The sequence below is a fragment of the Zootoca vivipara genome, chromosome 1 (genome assembly GCF_963506605.1).
Source record: "Zootoca vivipara chromosome 1, rZooViv1.1, whole genome shotgun sequence".
In the NCBI taxonomy this organism is placed as follows: Eukaryota; Metazoa; Chordata; class Lepidosauria; order Squamata; family Lacertidae; genus Zootoca; species Zootoca vivipara.
The window spans coordinates 22,246,644-22,266,232 of NC_083276.1; the positions used below are offsets into that span (position 1 = coordinate 22,246,644).

Consider the following 19,589-nt stretch of genomic DNA (forward strand, 5'->3'; position numbering starts at 1 on the left):
TTTTTTTAAAAAAACACCAAAACTACACCAAAAGAAGACACAAAAAATCATAATGACAAGAGCAGCAGCTAAGCTGCTCCTCCTCCTCCGTTTCAGTCTCACTGACAGCTCTGCTCTGAGCTAAGGAAGAGGTGAGTCAGACAAGAGCTGCAGTCCAAGCAAGAGAGGCAGAAGCTCTGAGCTGCTCCTCAGGCAATGAACTTCCACAACTCCCCGACAAGAGGGTCCTTTCCTACAGGTGAGCCTTGCCTCTCTTTCTGTTAATAAGTACAGTAGCTATGAAAATGGGTCAGCAGGAAACCTAGGCAGTATTTCTGGTTCTCGTCAATTTATTAAGCCTGTGCACACTTACCTGGGAGTAAGCCACGCTGGCAACTATTGGAACATCCTTCTGGATAGACATGTGTAGGATTGTGCTTTAATGCTATTATATCTCAAAGCTTTTCAAGGGTTGGGAAAGCAGACCATCTAAATAGCTCTTCCTGACGTTTTAAAGGAAAGAGAAATGGCTGCGGTTAAGAGTTCTCTGAAATAGCTAAGCTGGTTTGTGACATTCGGTGAGGATGAATAAAGTACTTAAATAGGTTGTAAGAAAAGAAGTACTGTAACTGAATTTCTTATCTTGATCTGGTTGTAGCATGTTAATTTACCTGGGATATGGCCTTTTAACTCAGTGGGACTTATTTACAAGTAGATATGCATAGGATTGTGTTGTAAAAAAAACTCATTTAGAAGATGAATGTATGTACAAACTTCAAAAGAGCACTTGCTATCAATGTTACCTGCTGTTTTTATATCCTGAGGAAAAGACAAGAGTTTGCTAACTTACTCCAGGATAGTGACTAAACCACTTTATTGAAAATAGGCTCTAAAACATTAGACATGCAAAAAGCCTTACAGAAATATAGTTTTTCGTCTGCTCCCAGGTCTTGTCTCTAGAGCTCCCCAGCTTTCTGTGAAACCAGGACTAGAATTCTAAGGAACTGGAACAGATAAAACACAGACCAGATTCCTTAACTTTACGGCAGACAGGGGTGCCGAACTGCTTTGAAAAATCAGGAACTCAGAAATAAGCACAACACCCCATCCCTGACTCTTGGGATAGCTGTCTGGGCCTGTGAACTAGTGTGCCTTACTCCCCAAGGTGTCAGTTCGCAATTCCACCACCATTCTTCCTGCTGTTGGTCACTTAAGGAGTATGGAAAGAGAGCTATAACTGGGCAAACCTTGAGGAAGAAACCACTCCTCCCAAATAAACAAGAGCAGGGGCAGCAAAATTAATTTTTGCCTAAGGCAGCAATTACAGCCCTGACTTCAGTCATTTCTTCCACCCAGCATAGTATTATTGGTCAATAGGGCTGGTGCCATATCTCAAAACACATAGTCCATAGCTGTCAAGTTTCCCCTTTTCTCGCAGGAAGCCTATTCAGCATAAGGGAATTTCCCTTAAAAAAATGGAGAACTTGACAGCTATGACATAGACTCATCACCAAAGAAGCCATTTTTAATTTTTTGGCCACAAGTTAATCCCGAGAAACCTTGAGATTGGGTGTTGGTTTCTCTGTTTCGAGCAGCAGCACGATTTTTATTTGCTGCTCGTTTTAAACTCGTGCTTTGTCGCCTTCAGCATTGCCATGTCTGGACCAATACATGCTTAAGTCTCTGAACCATATTTGTGGGATTTCACTGCACAGGAAACACCCTTCCCCACCCAGTTTACCAAACCTCTTTCCCCTTTCCAGTCAGACTCCTCTTTCAGTCCAATTTCCACCACAACTCCCTCAAGGAGAGACTTGGAGGCGTTTATTTATTTGCCCTTTGTTCCATCAAGCTGGGAATAGACCTTGGCCAGCTCAATACTATAAGCTTTGCCTGTTGTCTCCCCAGTTCAAAATTACTATTGTTTCCCTCTCCTTTAGCTCCCGTCCAAGGGCTGTTCCAGATGTGACACATTTCCTTAAGGAAAAAATAATTGCGTGTCAAAAATATTGTGCAAACAGCCCGTGGGCCTAATTGTGTGGGAAGAATTTTCGCCCTTCTATTTTTGCCACACTTAGGTGTACTGTGGGGACCAGGCAACAGGAAACTGTGGCCTCTCAAGTAAACGTGTTTGCAGCAGGATGTATGTGAGATGCACGTCTGTCAGGTTAAATGAGCTCACTTTGGGGTGGGGAGCAGAGGGAGAAGCATCAGTGACAGACATTGGTTACATACATTCATCATGCGTGTAGGGGAGCCCCGGGTGCACGGCTGTATGTACATGGGTTCTCTGTGACTCTAATTCCCATCGCCATGGACGATGGTCAGGGATGATGGGCCCCACAGTCCAACAATAGAGAGTCACAGGTTCCCCAGCTCTGCACCAGCTTTCTACAGAAGGTCTTAGATGGCAAACATCCATCTTCCTTAGCCTGCAAGGGCAACGGTCAGAGACGACGGAAACTGGCGTCTAAAAACATGTGAGAACCCAGGCTGTTGTATGTAATTGGGAACCCTTTATCTGCTGGGGTCTCAATCATTTGTAGGGAGTCCTCTCTGCATACAACGTTACAGGCAGGGGCCTGCTCCTGCTCCTGTTTTAATAAATGGAGGCCAAGCTCAGCATCACAATGTCCACTGTTCTTGCCACTACACCACCCCAATGCGCAATCATTTTATACAGGAGTAAGTGAAGAATTTTGCCACCTCAGGAGGCAATATTTGCTTTCTAAGAGCAGCATGGGAAGAACAACTGGTGGTGGTTTGGATATTTATGTATTTGATAAGGCAGCTGACTCATGTTAGAGTTAGAGGCCTCAGTTGTTGTTTTTTATTAAAATAAACAGTTGAGTTCCATCTGTAAGTAGCAGTGTCTGTATTTACTAAGAGTCTGAGGACCCTTCTGGCTGTTGTACAGAAGCCGTAAGGGCTATTAGCTCCTTCATTAGTGTGGGCGAGACATCAGGTTAAAACTCTGCTGCTGCAGAGGGATTTTGGAATAAAAGAATCAGCTGTGCATATTCCCTAGCTGATTCTTACTGTAGTGACTACTGCTAATGGGTTTTGCAGTATTGTTGGGTGTGCTGCATTTTTAAAACTGTATTGTTTTGGTAATAAGTCACCTTGTGGAAAGGTGTGGTATTCGTATCCTTTTTTAAAAAGATTATCTACAGGTGTTTTACATGCCTTCTTGATGGCCATCTTCAAATATCTGAAGGGCTGTCACATGGAGGAGAGAGCATGCTTGTTTTCTCCCGCTCTGGAGGGTAGGACTCAAACCAATGGCTTCAAGTTGCAAGAAAGGAGATTTTGACTAAACATTTGGAAAAAACTTTCAGACAGTTAAGAGCTGTTCCACAGTGGAACAGACTCCCACGAGAGGTGGTGGACTCTTCTTCCTTGGAGGTTTTCAAGCAGAGGTTGGCTGGCCATCTGTCACGGATGCTTTAGCTGAGATTCCTGCATTGCAGGAGGTTGGACTAGATGACCCTTGGGGTCCCTTCCAACTCTAAGATTCTATGATTCTGCTACACAAAAGTGCTTTTATGTATAAAATCTGAAATTTTATATTGTCTGCTGACTTAGAGGCTACAGTATGAAATAGATAGGGAAGGTCCCATGGGCTGTACTGAGGAATTTTGTTCTTCTTATGAATATTGGAACAGTTTAAGCATTAAAAAATACATTAAATTAAATTTAAAGATACCAGTTTTGATGGGCCAAGCTGACCAGCCAAACCCTCTCTCTTTCCCCTCCACCGCAGAGAGCTTGAACCAGAGTGCAGAATCAGATATCTGGTGCAGAGTCCTACGTAAAAATGACTGGAGGAGACATACTACTGACATAGTGTTAGACCACCCTTGGATCAAATGGTACACCAAGCAGGGCATGTCTTTGGTCCTCCTCAGCCTGCTCACTTTTTGAATAACTTGGTTTTTTAAAAATTGCATCCTGAGCCCATTTCATTATTTTTGCACAATTTGTGGGAATGGTTTTGCCCTTTCATTTAAAACAATAAATTTAAACACCTATGAATATGATTGCAATCAGTGTTGCACTAATCCCCATTAAATCATAATCAGAACAGTTTCAAAAATACAGTGGTACTTCGGGTTAAAACTTAATTTGTTCTTGAGGTCTGTTCTTAACCTGAAACTGTTCTTAACCTGAGGTACTACTTTAGCTAATGAGGCCTCCTGCTGCCGCTGCACCGCCACCACGCGCTTTCTGTTCTCATCCTGAGGTAAAGTTCTCAACCCGAGGTACTACTTCTGGGTTAGCGGAGTCTGAAACCTGAAGTGTCTGTAACCTGAGGTACCACTGTAATGCAATGCTGGCCACATACAAGTCAAGATGAACTATTTGCATTACAGCAGGGGTCAGCAAACTTTTTCAGCAGGGGGCCGGTCCACTGTCCCTCAGACCTTGTGGGGGGCCGGACTATATTTTGGAAAAAAAATATGAACGAATTCCTATGCCCCACAAATAACCCAGAGATGCATTTTAAATAAAAGGACATGTTCTACTCATGTAAAAACACCAGGCAGGCCCCACAAATAACCCAGAGATGCATTTTAAATAAAAGGACACATTCTAATCATGTAAAAACATGCTGATTCCTGGACCGTCCGCGGGCCGGATTGAGAAGGCGATTGGGCCGCATCTGACCCCCGGGCCTTAGTTTGGGGACCCCTGCATTACAGGTTTCAACTGTTGAGTAGATAATTTGTGATAGGAACCCCAAGGCCAGCACTAGGCTGCCTACCCCCAAAACCAGCCCAGCTAGGAGTGGCAAGTTCAGAAAAAAAGTGTCCAGTCCTCAAGATGGCTAGAGCTCTGGGTCTGTACATAGATGAAGGAGTCAGTTATCACTTGTGAGAACCTATACAACCAAGAATGGGAATTACAATGCAGGCCTAGACTTCCATTATTGGCTTATGTAATGCCGCAGCTTAGCTTTCTCAACACAACCCCAGACACATCCTTTCAATTGCCCAGGCACATCTCCAATTAGTGACTAAAAATATGTTGCAACGTTAGAATACAAATGTGAACATTTTCATGAGCAGTAGACACCAACCTTTTCCGATCCAAAAGCTATCCTTATTTCAAAGTGCAACACTGGAACCGTTTAATAAAAAACTAAACAAAAAAAACCTTCTGTCTGTTTTTTTTTTTTTTTTACTTTAAGGTCACTGTACGTGATGGAAGTAAGGGTTCCTTTATCCATAATAGTGGCGAAGAAAAATAAATTTTAGTCAGTGCAACTTGGCATGAATTTTTAACATGGGTCTAGGGAGACAATGCAGGGAATTATAGGCCAGTTGCCTTAATTCTAGAAAAAATGGTGGAAAACATTATTACATATAAACCCTCATACCTAGTATTGCTCAGAAATTCTAAGAAACCAAAACATCAGTGAAGTTTGAAATCAGCAGTTAAAATCAGCGCTTAATCTCAGGAACCATCATTCAGAATTTGGTTATGATCTCTTAAGAGGTGTCTGGATGCATAAAAAATAGACAGGCAGCTTTCCAGAATTTGTAGTAAATTATTAAATGTACAAATCTTACTGAAGAAGAATCAACATGGCTTCCACAAAGGTAGGTTCTGTCTCGCCAGCCTTTTAGAGTTCTTGGAATGTGTCAATAACCATGTGGAGAGAGCGGTGATCTGATAGACCAGCGAGGAGAAACCTGTGCCCTTCCTGATGTTGTTGGACTCAGCATGGCCAGTGGTCAGGGATTAAGGGAGTTGTAGCCCAGCAACTTCTAGGAGACCCAAGGGTTCTGCATCCCTGTGGTAGCAGGCATTGTGTACATTATCGTCTTCCAAAGCAACTACTCTATTCTGAACTTAAAAATGGAAAGCGTAATGCTGGTGGTCAACAAAAGAGGTTCAAAGACTGTCTCAAGGCAAATCTTTAAAAAAGTAGTACTCCAGTACTCCAAATCTTTAAAAAGTGCTCCAGTTGGAGAACAGCCTTTACCAAAGGTGTCATGGACTTTGAAGACACTCGAACTCAGAACGCAAACAAGAAATGTACTAAGAGGATTTGCATGCTTGGCAAATCCACACTGTGATCAACTCCCACCCAGGAACCGATGTCCCCACTGTGAAAGGATGTGTGGATCCAGAATTGGCCTCCACAGTCACTTACGGGCTCATTGTTAAAACCGTATTTATGGAAGACAATCTTACTTGGCTACGACCGCCGAAGAAGAAGAAGAAGAAGATGTGTACTTAGACTTCCAAAAAGCTTTGAACAAAGTCTCTCATCAAAAGCTCCACCAAACCTAGCACAGTCCAGGTGAGGTCACAACTGCTGCATCATATGCCTATATTGACAGAAATAGTCAGGGTAGTGACAGCTTTCGAGTTGAGACTAAAGAGTGAAGGGTCACATCCTGATAATACAGACATGATGCATGATCCAACTCAACTCAAATTGAGGAGCACAGAATGAGGATAAATTACCTGTTGATATGAGATGAAAGTTGGTCACCCTATGATTTCCCTTCCTCACAGTATTTTAATTTATACCCCCTTATTCTATTCAAAACAAACCATGCCCACCATTCTGTGTACTTTCATGTAACTCTTCGGCTATTTAGCAGTTGTTATGAATAGAAGCCCAGTCAACTGTTTCGGTAGCCTTTTATATCTGAATTTGCTCTTCTCTGGAAAATGCTGCCTCCCATAGTTCTGTATATCTGTTGTGGGTGTTATGATGCACCTTTAGATTCCCTGCTGCCCTTTGTCTGAGCTTTACTAACTGCCATTTTGCAACAGATCCTTAAAGCTGAATCAGACAGGCTAGGACCAGTGAGGAAAATAATCAGTCATCTACTTTTGTTTTTTTAAGGAACAAACGTCGGGTGACACAAGGCCAGCACAAGCATGCTTGTGTCAGAAGTATACCTAAATATCTCACTGAAAATGTAATAGAACTCTGGGACATTTTGCTGCTCTCCAGCAACTCAAAGCTTGGCTGCTGTCTGTGCCTTGTCCCATCCAGGGCAACGCAATGGCAGTCTTCCAAAGTCCTCTGTCCCCAATGTGGCTCCGGAAAGTGGTTAGCTGTATTAAAAGAGATTGCTGCAAGATGTACAGGCCATGCGGTTGGAGAACATGTCCTGCTTCTTATGAGAGGCCAGATAATCAAAGCACAAATGCCTTTTTGAAAGAAGGGTGGGGGAGAGATGAGCAGGAGTGTAACACAGAGATGTACTGGTTACAGGTAGGTAGCCGTGTTGGTCTGGGTCGAAGTAAAATAAAAAAATTCCTTCAGTAGCACCTTAAAGACCAACTAAGTTTTTATTTTGGTATGAGCTTTCGTGTGCACGCACACTTCTTCAGATACAGAGATGTACAAAATTAAGCATGGTGTAGAGAAAGTGGATCGAGAGATGTTTTACCCCTCTCACAATACTAGAACCTGGGGGTTATCCAATGAAGCTGAATGGTTGGAGAAGCAGGACAGACAAGAAGAAATGCTACTTCACATATTGCCTAAAGTATGGAATTACATCCACAAGATATGATGATGATGATATATTATTATTTATACCCTACCTATCTGGCTGAGCTTCCCCAGCCACTCTGGGCGGTTTCCAACAAAATATTTTAAATACAATAAAATATCAGACATTAAAAACTTCCCTAAACAGGGCTGCCTTCAGGTGTCTTCTAAAGGTCAGGTAGTTGTTTGTTTATTTAGTTATTTAATTATGTAGTTATGGCCACCAGCTTGAATGGCTGAGGAACCACCCACTAACAGTGCCTCAGTCTTATCTGGATTGAGATTTGGTTTCCTGGCTCCCATACAGTCCGTTACTGAGGCTGGGTGACAGGGCAGTCTCGAGCAGGTCGCGTGCCCTGGTGCTGAGGGGCGGAGATCGCTCCGGCGCCCCTGCCCCCGCAGGGCGCAGCATGGCTTCCGCACGGCTTTGCCGCACAGCGCCCGGCGCCCTAGCACCCTGCACCACCGGGACTCTACCTAGAGCCGGCCCTGCTGGGTGATGGAACTGAAATTCTGCAATACATAGGCACCGAGTGTGGTGTGAATTTAATGCACCCTTAGAAGGGAAGAACATTGCTAGGTTTAATCCTTGGCATCTCCAGGTAGAGAAAATCCTCCTGCCTGTGTATATTGTTTAACTACTCCAAACCAGTTGGCAGGGCAATACTAAATGAGATTACTGAGCTCTGTATATGCCTTAATATGTTTGCAAAAGTCAGCTGAGAGGGCACTGGGACTGTAAAGCTGATGGAGAGGGGGCTAATCCTTTCCCCTCCACGCCAGTTTCCCAATGACTATCTGTCATAGAAACTGGATGGGTAGTTGAACCAGGCCTTCACAACCCCATGACTGCTTTTTTGTAATGTTTAAAATGGTACCTGCCAACAGAAAGCCGGGAAAGATGAAGTGTAAAGCATAAATAAGTGTAAAGCAATGGATTCTAGGAGAACCTCCTACCCTAATACGTTTATGCAGAGAGGAGAAGCAGTCTAAATTGACTGCATCAGCCTAGTTCGGAAATAGTTCTTAAGTGGAACACTTAAAAGGGAAAACATCTGGACATTATGCACATTCCGTGATAGGCGTTGGACACTAAGCAGCAAATGCCACAATGCTGTTATAGAAATTTATGATGCGCATACCCTCCAACCCTTCTCCAATGAAAATAGGGCCATCCTATCCCGTAATAGTAGTAGTAATACCACACCCATCTGACTGGGTTGCCCCAGCTACTCTGGGCGGCTTCCAACATACAGTATATAAAAACATAATAAAGCTTTAAATATTAAAAAAACTTCCCTATATAGGACTGCCTTCAGATGTCTTGCAAAGGTTGTATAGTTATTTATCTCCTTGGCTTGGGGGTCAAAGATGTTCCTTCCAATATTTCTCTGATGAAAATAAGGGGACGTTCTAAGGAAAAGGGGTACATTCCAGTATCAAATCAGAAACCAGGACAACTTCTGTAATTCTGGGGCTGTCTCTGGAAAATAGGAACACTTGGAGGGTCTGGACACATCCATATTTAGGGCACCATATCTAATTCTGGTCTGTATCAGAACAGTTACCTTAGAGCTGGGAAAGGTAAGCCAAAGGACAATTAGTTCCCTACATATGTTTGGATGGTAAAGTTCATCTTAGGTGACTACCATAGTGTGATTCAGCAGCACCTTTTCAGACTAACTGGCTTTTAATACAGCATCAACGTTCCTAAATTACGCCCCGAGGAGCAATTTCCTTTTGGTGAAAGGCTTCTGTATGTGAGGCTTTTATCAGGAGGAAAAATGATCTTCATCATTGGATGTTTGTTTATGAACATAATCTCTTTTCTCTGGATGATTTACTGTGGCGCTTGTGCAGGTTGACTGAGCTGCTGATAATTGGGAAGGGGGGAGAACCACATCCTACCAGATGAAAAATCAAGCAGATTTTTTGAATTTCTTAAGCTCTTTAATGACGCTAATCTTACGTTCTTATCTGATTTGGGGGAGGTAGGGTGTACCTCTTTGAGACATTAAATCTTAAGCCCAGAGGAGATTGCTTGTGTTTTATGCATTCTTGATTCTAAAATACTGCTCTAGCAAAGTTGCCGTGTGGCAAAGTATGCATTGCATATGCTTTCAATGGCCTCAGAGAAAAGAGACTAAAAGCAGCAATGGGAACATGAATGGAGGAGCTTATGCGGGCAAACAATGTGGGCAGGGAGGTTGCAGGGTTGCTTCCAATTGCTGGGCATTTGACAGCCCTTTTGTTGCTTATTTCATTTATGCCACAGAACGAACACACACACACACACACGGAGCAAACCAGAGATATTTCCAAATTATGCAAACTTTCTCTAGAGATATCATTGCCACTCCCAGCTCAAGCTCTGAGATGTTTAAAGGATGACTCACAGACCCAGCCAGCTGGCAGGTGTCAGGGCTGAAGGCCCCTGGTACCTAACTTGAGATGCCAAGTGCTGGAGGTCTTCTGTGATCAATGTGGTAGACCTACGCCCCTCTTTCCTGCCTAAGTACTTCTCTCCTGACCTGGCAGTAATAGAAGCAGCAGGGTGGGAGGAGAGAACCTTTTGGTCAGTTTTCTTCCATGACTGCCAATCTAGGGAGGTCAGTTGTTGCAAAGACTAAGTAGGCTGCCAAGTATACGACGCATGCTCCCTCCTCTAACCTGGAATGAGAGGCAAATATTTACAAGGGGAAGCAGAGATGGCATCCAGCTTACCTGTCCCTCCCCAGAGTCCAAATTTTTACTTGCTTTTCACTCTCAAATCCCACTCTCACACACATGAACCAAGTAACTAGGCATGTGAGAGGTTGGGATAACCCTGAGAATTTTCACACAAATACACCCAAGACCCCAACAGTCAAATGTTATGATATTTATTAAGATTTTTTAAAGAAGGAGGAGAAGGAGGAGGAGGAGGAGGAGGAAGAGCACAAACGGAAGAGGTAGAAAGTAGCTTCTAGCAAATAACAAAAACAACCTTTTAGTTCAAGTTTCTGCTAATATAGCTACTTTGCAAACAGGTCTCTGGACTGCTGTTTTCTCCCACCCAATTACTGTTTTAATATCTCTCGCTTCCTATTGCATAACCTCTTCTTAAGTAAAGCCCCATCTGAACTAAGAGGGTTTATTGTCTTTCTTTGCCTGAGACCCATCACCAGTTTCATACCACCAACAGCTGACTAATTAGCATCAAAGGTAAAAATGCAATTTCCCCCAATAAACTAAGTGTGTGGCCGTGGGGAAGCCACTTGGAACAGTTTCAGTTCCTCCTCTGTAAAATGGGAAAAATAGCAACATACTCTTCCAAAGTTGTTGTGTGAGCAAACACAGTCTCAATTGTGTCAAACACTGAGAGCTAAAATACATACCTCTTACGCAGCTGCAATCTTGGTCTTGTTTGTTTTAGGCAGAATTGGCGGGCAGCATTCACTTAAAGAGCTTTTTCTGGTTTTGTTTGCTAGCTATATTTGGACTTAATCCATGGTTCATGTTACAAATTGCCAGCAGTATTACATCTGTTGGTGCAGAATTGAACTGAGAGGAAATGATTTGGTTAAACACAATAGCATCTGGATCTGGAGGAAACAGACTAAAGGGAACTCCCATTGAATACAGTACTTCGTTTTCACAGGACAGGATAAAAATGGACTCAAATTATTTCCATTTGACTGTAGGCAGGTTGCCTAATGGCCAGTCTTCTTTTCTTCAGGTAATTTTCCTTTAGCTACCTTCCAGATCAGATCAGATCAGAAGAATATTTATTTGCATCAGCCACTAGCCATAGCAATAAAATAAAATACAATGTACTGAAGATAGAAGTAAAAACTTAACTATACAAAATACATCCTGGAGGTTTATATCAATAAGCAAACAATGGATCTTATTCTAATTGCCCCTGCTAATTTTTTTTTGCATTTTTTTGCTGTCACCTGGTTATCTTGAGCTATATTAGCCAGTGTGTTGTAGCTTGTTCAGAACAGTAGTGGATCCTTCTCAAGATCAGTGGCGGAGCTTCATGCTCCAGCACCGGGGGAGGAGAGCAGGCGTGGCATGCTGCTCGCAGGGGCATGGCATGCATCCTGGGGGCGTGGCGCGCCACCTGCGTGGGCGTAGTGCTTAACACAGGGGGGGCAGCCGCAATGGCACCCCACTGGGATCGGGGTGCCAGGGGCAGTGTGCTCCCCCCGCCCCCTCTTCCTCCGCCAGTGCTCAAGATGGCACCATAACAAAATAGGGGCCCTTCACATTTAGGCACCTTGGAGGTGCTGGGTCACACAAGTGGCACCACCAAACGGATCTAACATGATTGAGAGTCTGGGCTTTGCACTGTCAACGTACTACACACCCCAAAACATACAATACACTTTTAGTTGCTAGTGGTGGTCTGCAGTTCTAACATTCTTACTCCTAATGTGTTTTTGTCACGCTGGTGTGCACCGGGATGTAATGCTGCTATTTTATTTTATTTTTAAAAGGCTCAAATATATACACAAAAGCTGTAAGATGGAAATGAAGGAATAATATGTCTCTGTGATTTTTGCATTAAAACTTTTGATACTGTTGAAGATCTACATGATGTAAGATAAATGCATTTTTAAAAATCCTGCAGCAATGGATTTAGTTGCTGCTTACTCTTACCTTTCTGTCTCAATATACAAAAAAAGACCTTCCTAATCTTACGCAATTTGTGAAGTTTTGCAACCCTTTGGTTGTGCATTATTCAAGCTGCTTATCCTTAAATGAATTTGATGTGAGGTAACTTGTTGACGATTATCTCTTTGCCGAGGTGGTTCAGTGCCTGTTGGCATGTGCCCAGTTCTCTTTTTAGTTGGTTTCCTGTTTAGCATTGGTTATTAAATTGCATGTTAGGAGCACAACATCCAGCCTTTGAAGCTGTGCCTGGTAACATTCAGGTTCAGGGTTTATTGTTTTCTAAAGGAAAACTTATTTTTCTTTGAATTTTAAAGATTTGTTAATTCTCATGGGTGTGTGTGGAAATAAACACAAAAAATTAGGAAGATTTATTGAAATAATGTTATACTATAGTCAAACCTATCCATTCTGAGGGAAATCAGCCCTGAGTGCTCACTGGAAGGACAGATCCTGCAGCTGAGGCTCCAATACTTTGGCCACCTCATGAGAAGAGAAGATTCCTTGGAAAAGACCCTGATGTTGGGAAAGATTGAGGGCACAAGGAGAAGGGGACAACAGAGGACGAGATGGTTGGACAGTGTTCTCGAAGCTACCAACATGAGTTTGACCAAACTGCGGGAGGCAGTGGAAGACAGGAGTGCCTGGCGTGCTCTGGTCCATGGGGTCACGAAGAGTCGGACACGACTAAACGATTAAACAACAACAACAATAGTCAATAGTATCTATGATGTCATATTTTTGGTCCTGACTCCTTGCATATCTTATCTGACAGTGACAGGTCGAAGGCTATGCAGTAACCTGCTTGGCAAAATGAGGACTCTTCAAAGTCCAACACCAACCAGAACACATACCGCCTATCCAATAGGAGAGCAAGCTTTTACTACAGTTGCACTAAATATTATCCAAGTTCAATATTTGTTTGTAAAGTAGCAATTTTAATGCAAGCAAGTAAGTCATTGGGGTGTGTGTGGAACCACTCATACAATATGCTGCATTCTCTGTGTCACTTTCTTCTTCTTCTTTGTCCTCACTGCCATTTCCTTCATTTGCCATGTAATTCAATTGGCTTTGATGATCCTCATTATTTTGTTTTAGCTGTACTCACAAACTGCCCATTCATCACAGTTCATAACAGCAGGGAAAGACTGGAAACAGGAAATATGAATGGAGTTGCAGTGCGGTATTATAGGGCTATACCCAAGTCTGCTTTATACATTCTGAGAAGTTGCATGCAAAAATACTGCTCTACCATTCACAGTCAGAATTGTCATATAAATAGTATGATACCTGGAGAAGGAAGCCGAACAGACAAGGGAAATTCCAAGTGCAAACAGTTCAGTCTCTTAGTAGATGTAATGAGTAATGTAACATTTTTTGGGGTGATGACTAATTAGCCACTTGTTTATGTTTCATTTAATAATTGCAGTAGTGTTTAAGGTCGTCGTTTTCAGATTAGTTTAATGAAACACACACAGTTATGTACCGGTAATTATTTCGAAATATGTTGGGGTCAGTTTCAATTCCAAAGGATGTAGTTCCTATTCATGGAAGCCACCACGAGGCTTAGAAATTTTCCTCTCTTTAGGAAACCGGAACCTGGAACAGGGAAAGCAGAGGAGGGCTCCTCCTCCTTTCCTTCACATGCTCTGGTCCTTTTTTCTCCAGGAACAAGCCATGGCTGGCGATACAGTTGATCCCAATCAAGAAAACATTTGTCATAGCTGTTCCATTGAAACCAATGGAACTTAGGTTATTTGCTACTAACCCAAGTCCAACTGCTTTAAAAATGACTCACTCAGAATAACCTGAATTATAGCTATTGACTATCAATTCATCCCTTTCCATAGGTGGGGAAACCCCTACAAGTCATACCCATGACTAAAGTTGTATCATGAGAATGCTTTAGATACACCTTTTCTTCGCCGTATTCACATGTAGCACTTAACCAAACCATGGCTTACCAAGATTGAGCAAGCGTGCAGGTACCTAGAGTGAAAATAATGGCTATTTTGCCAGTTATGCACTGATATGACTTTGTGTTATGGGTTCATGATTTGCCTCCCACTAAAACTTTGGTTGCAATTTGTTGTTTGCTGGTAGCGAGACAAACCATGAGCCTAGGTAGTGTTCTGGGTAGTGCACCAGCAACAGGAGAAGAAGAGGAGGAGAGTGGTTGTGATTTTTGCTCTGGGTATTTGCTGGCTTGCTTCTTCTTGCTGAGCTATAATTTGGCATAGTGTTGCAGAAAAGGCCTCTCCGAAGAATCCAGAATAGCAAGATCAGAAGTAGTCTTGTTAATTTGCAAAAGCCAGCTACAGAATGGTGATGCCTCCCTTAATTACTCTCAGAGTCACTTTGGAATATTGTTCAAAAAGTTGGATTTGGGTGGGTCTGGGTTTTTTTTTTTTGAAAGCGTACAATTTATGCCATGGGTTGGTTGTGACCTTGGGAAGTCAGCGTTTTCCCATTTTGGTTCCCCACCTGAAGAAATGGGGGAAATGGTGACTTGACTCATTTTCAGATCAGGTAGGAACATTAAGACGTTGAAAAGCACAAGGAAAAAGTAGTATATGACTGAATATTTGCCCTCATCAGGTTTCCAAATAACACAGTGATAGTCACATGCAGCAGAAGAACAGAGCTGTGTACATTTCCCTCGCCACTGTGCACTGATGCTCTAGCAACGCTTGTCAGGGTCCACATTCATAGGGACAGCATATGTGTGTTTAGCAGAAAGAATGTCGTCAACCTGTGGACAGTTACTGAGCAGCTGCATGTAATGTGATGGCAGATAATATTAAGCAAACATGATCCCACTTCCCTTCTTCACACGGTTATTGTAGCTTATTTTTCAGTGCTTTAATAGGTGTGATGGTTACGTTACAGAATGCTTATGGGGCTTACAGAGCAATCCTATGCATGTTTACTGAGAAGCAAGCCCCACTGTGCTCAGTTGACCTTTACTCCTAGGTAAGTGTGCTGGTGTTTATAAATGCACTAGTCAGACCATGGTACAGAAGCGAGAATGATTATTGTGACATGAAGCTAGCAGAATATTATACTAGTCAGTCTGATTTGGAGGTATCCTAGTATTAGATTGTGCTTGAATATTATTCCGATGAGGATGCTGGTTGTGTAATGCTCCCTTACTCCTAATGGCCATTTCCTGACACTGGAACTCTGAAGAGTACTAAAGACTGAGCTTATCTTCCTGCTTGCCGGTGTGTTAAACAATGAGTGCAACTTCCTACAGAGAAACAACATTGTTCAATATTTTTGCATCCCTTTGAACCAACACATTTGCACCCAAGTTTGTTTCTACAAAGGCAGATCTAAGGATGCTACAAGCTGCCTTTTATTGGCTGAATGTTCAAAGACAGTCGCTGACTATATCAATACTGCGGCAATCTTTTGCCAGGAAGGTAAAGAGAGGAATTTATTCCTAACTTCAGGGGGACTTCTACGTACATCAGTGACGTGGCCAGGATGCAAAGTACACAGGGATCCACAGGCTCTAGGGGCCCCACCAAATGCAGAAATTGTCTTACATTTTCATAGAAGGGAATTTTGTTGTATAATAAAATCGGTTCTGTTTTTTCTCTGATGTTAACTTTAATATTATAGATGCATTTATAACATATGCATTCTGAAGATATGTACTTCATGTTTCAGTAAATTGCTTCTCATAACAGTCTTTCATTGCTATCAAAAGAACATTATTGGCTGTAGGTGTATAATCAAACTAAACAGGGGCCTCCAAATGTATTTAGCACAAAGGCCACCACTGCGCTAACTCTGTTTTGGAGCGTCTGCAATTAATAGAAGATGTACGGTAGTTTTCTGCTGTTTAATACTATTTTAGTCAAGCATGTTGAAAGAAAGAATAGCTTACTTTGGTTTCTTGATTAGTTACTCATTTTCAATCTTTCTTCTTCATGAGGGGTGTTGGGTTTTATTGTTTTCTTCTTGTTTTTATATATGTTGTGGTTTCATTTTGTATTTTTATCCTGTGAATTGCCCTGAGATTGATTAATAAGAATAAGAATAAGAAGGAATTTTTTTATTTTACTTCGATCCAGACCAACACGGCTACCTACCTGTAACCAGAACTATGGAAGGCACCACATTGAGCCGCATGAAATGGAAGTCCATCAACCTCATCAAGAAATCCCCCCTCCCCATCCCCACCCCTCCCCACCCCTTCTCTACATAAGTGCCTGGAAACTTCCATTTCACTGTATCTGAAGAAGTGTGCATGCACACGAAAGCTCATACCAAAATAAAAACTTAGTTGGTCTTTAAGGTGCTACTGAAGGAATTTTTTTATTTTACTTCGATCCAGACCAACACGGCTACCTACCTGTAACCAGAACTATGGAAGGCACCACATTGAGCCGCATGAAATGGAAGTCCATCAACCTCATCAAGAAATCCCCCCTCCCCATCCCCACCCCTCCCCACCCCTTCTCTACATAAGTGCCTGGAAACTTCCATTTCACTGTATCTGAAGAAGTGTGCATGCACACGAAAGCTCATACCAAAATAAAAACTTAGTTGGTCTTTAAGGTGCTACTGAAGGAATTTTTTTATTTTACTTCGATCCAGACCAACACGGCTACCTACCTGTAACAAGAATAAGAATGTTAAATGAACCTACATTTTGATCTGGGAAGATTCTAACAGACTTTTAACAATTCTTAAAGGGGCCTCAGTACTTGGCATAATCAGAAAATATTTACTACCTGTGGGTAATCACAAAGTGCTGCTGCTCTGAATTATATGCATAAGTGGTAACTGCCAATACTGTACCAGTTAGATAAACTATAGTTTGTGGTGGATTTAGTGACCCCCAGATCTGTAACAATTATGTATTCCTTATTTATCCCTAGTTTTACATTTACTTTTCCATGCTTGAAATCAAGAGAAAACTAAAAATGATTCTTTAATGGGTAGAAATACAAATGTTTATGAACAATATTCTAGGCATTATTGTTGGTGCATTTCATTCGAATAATATTATTGTGCTTTGTTTCCCCCCCCCCCCGCAGGTGTTCACAACTAGTGACACTGGTATGAAGAAAATGTAGGAAAAAAATGAAATGACAGATGATTGAAATTATGCCTGCCTTGCTGGGGCTTACGTGGTCACTCTTTGCAGAAGATGGATAACTTTTCCGAGGACATCGCAAACAACAATAATACTCTGAATTGCACCATTGATCACACCATACATCAGACATTATCACCTGTGATATATGTCCTTGTCTTTGTAGTAGGACTCCCAGCCAACTGTCTCTCGCTGTACTATGCCTACTTGCAGGTGAAGGTCAAGAATGAGTTGGGGATCTACCTTTGCAATTTGACCATAGCAGATCTGCTTTACATCTTCTCCTTGCCCTTTTGGCTCCAGTATGTTTTACAGCATGACAACTGGACCTATGATGAACTCTTATGCAAAATTTGTGGCATTGTCTTGTATGAAAATATCTACATCAGTGTTGGCTTCCTCTGCTGCATCTCAATTGACCGTTATCTGGCTGTGGTGCATCCTTTTCGCTTCCATCAGTATCGGACAATGAAGGCTGCCATGGTGGTGAGCATTGCTATCTGGACCAAGGAAATTCTGACCTCCTGCCTTCTTTTTACACACGGTGAAGTGACTAGGGACTCGGAGAGCCATGTGGTGTGCTTTGAGCATTATCCCATCAAAACGTGGGAACACAACATCAATTATTACCGTTTCACGGCTGGTTTCCTATTTCCCTTTTCTCTGCTCATTTTTTCATACTATGGCATTCTGCGAGTCGTCCGCAAGAGCCATGGCACTCAAAAGAAGAAGAAGATTCAAATTAAACGTCTGGTGTCAAGCACAATTCTCATTTTCTTGGTGTGCTTCGGACCATATCATGTTCTATTGTTGATACGCAGCATCTTTGAAAACAGCTGTGAATTTGCTGCCAGAATCTTTAACTTGTACCACATTACACTTTTGTTGACTACTTTTAATTGTGTTGCAGACCCAATATTGTACTGCTTTTCAAGTGAGAGTACCTATCAGGATTTTGCAAAATTAGGAGACACTTGTTTAAAGTGCCTAAGATGTATACAGACAGAAACCAATGAATCCTACTCACTGAGTACTCCAGAAACACTAAAAAAAATCCGGGAGCAGGCTGAGCTGGACCCAGAGTTGTTAACTAAGTTACATGCTCATGAAGTGGAAGAAACATCTATCAGCACTTTTCCAAAAGAAGGAGTGATCTAACGTCTCCGTACATTTGCTCACTTCCCTTTTTGGAGTATAGATATATAGGAGTTGTTATATCTTGCAAAGAGGGACAATAGTTCAAAAAGGCAATCAACTGCACTGTGCTGATATTCTTTTTTTGTAACATAGTTTTCATTCATTTTCAACTTTAATCTGTTTTGGTTGCATAGAGATATATCTTTGTTAACATCAGAGCATATGAAATGCAACAATTTCATAAAATCAAAACAATAAACACTCAGATAAGCATGTCCGAATATATTAACAAAGTTGTCTAACTGTATATACCAAAATTATTACAATTATTACAGATATGAAATGATGTATAGTAACATGTATTGCTTAGATTGATGACCACAAGTTAAAGGTATTTTGTATCAATAACAATTAAAATTTATAGGATAGGGCAGATAGGAGGGAAGGTGGGGGGAGGAGTTCTGAATGCACACCAGACTGTGCTGTAAACTATGGGTATACATGCTGCATTATTTGTGTAGCCAATAAAATCATACCAGACTGCATAAAAATTGTTGTATTTCATTTTGAACTCTTGCTGCTTTTAATTTTTGTAACAAAATAAAAAAACCCTTCCAGTAGCATCTTAGAGACCAACTACGGTAGGTTTGTCATTGGTATGAGCTTTCGTGTGCATGCACACTTCTTCAGATTTCTTTAATTTTTGTGTCAGCTTTTCCATAGTTAATATGTAAATGTAATGATTTCCATTTCCTGGCAACAGCTGTTCATGCAGTGGTTAAATTATGTTTTCTTTGTTTCTAATTCGCAACATATCATGACTATACAAGTTAAGAGGATCCAGTTCTGGGGTCATGAGGACTGTCTGTAATCAATGATATTTCTGTAAATACATTTCCCCAGAACCTTTCTATTTTTGGACACTCCCACCACATGTGCTATGTCCCCATAGTGGGGCATCTACCCCAAACACATGGGAGAACTAAAAAAATTCCTTCCAGTAGCACCTTAGAGACCAACTAAGTTTGTCATTGGTATGAGCTTTCGTGTGCATGCACACTTCTTCAGATACATGGGAGAACTGTTTGGTTTTATACAGGCTTCGTGTCTAGGTGTTAAGTACTACGGTAGCTGCACACAATTTTAAGGGCTCTTTCTCTGGTCATTGCCAATATGGATTTG

General features: G+C 41.8%; 1 protein-coding gene across 1 annotated transcript; it reads left to right on the forward strand.

Moving 5' to 3' along the window:
• Positions 1-13: 13 nt before the first annotated feature.
• Positions 14-19,036, forward strand: GPR68 (G protein-coupled receptor 68). Its single transcript, XM_035101914.2, has 2 exons — positions 14-238; positions 17,212-19,036. The coding sequence occupies exon 2, from the start codon at positions 17,325-17,327 to the stop codon at positions 18,426-18,428; it is 1,104 nt and encodes a 367-aa protein (XP_034957805.2). The 5' UTR covers positions 14-238; positions 17,212-17,324; the 3' UTR covers positions 18,429-19,036.
• The last annotated feature ends 553 nt before the right edge of the window (positions 19,037-19,589 follow it).

Excerpts from the sequence above, each read along its gene's own strand:
- GPR68 (XM_035101914.2), top strand. The coding sequence starts at position 17,325 with ATGGATAACTTTTCCGAGGACATCGCAAACAACAATAATACTCTGAAT.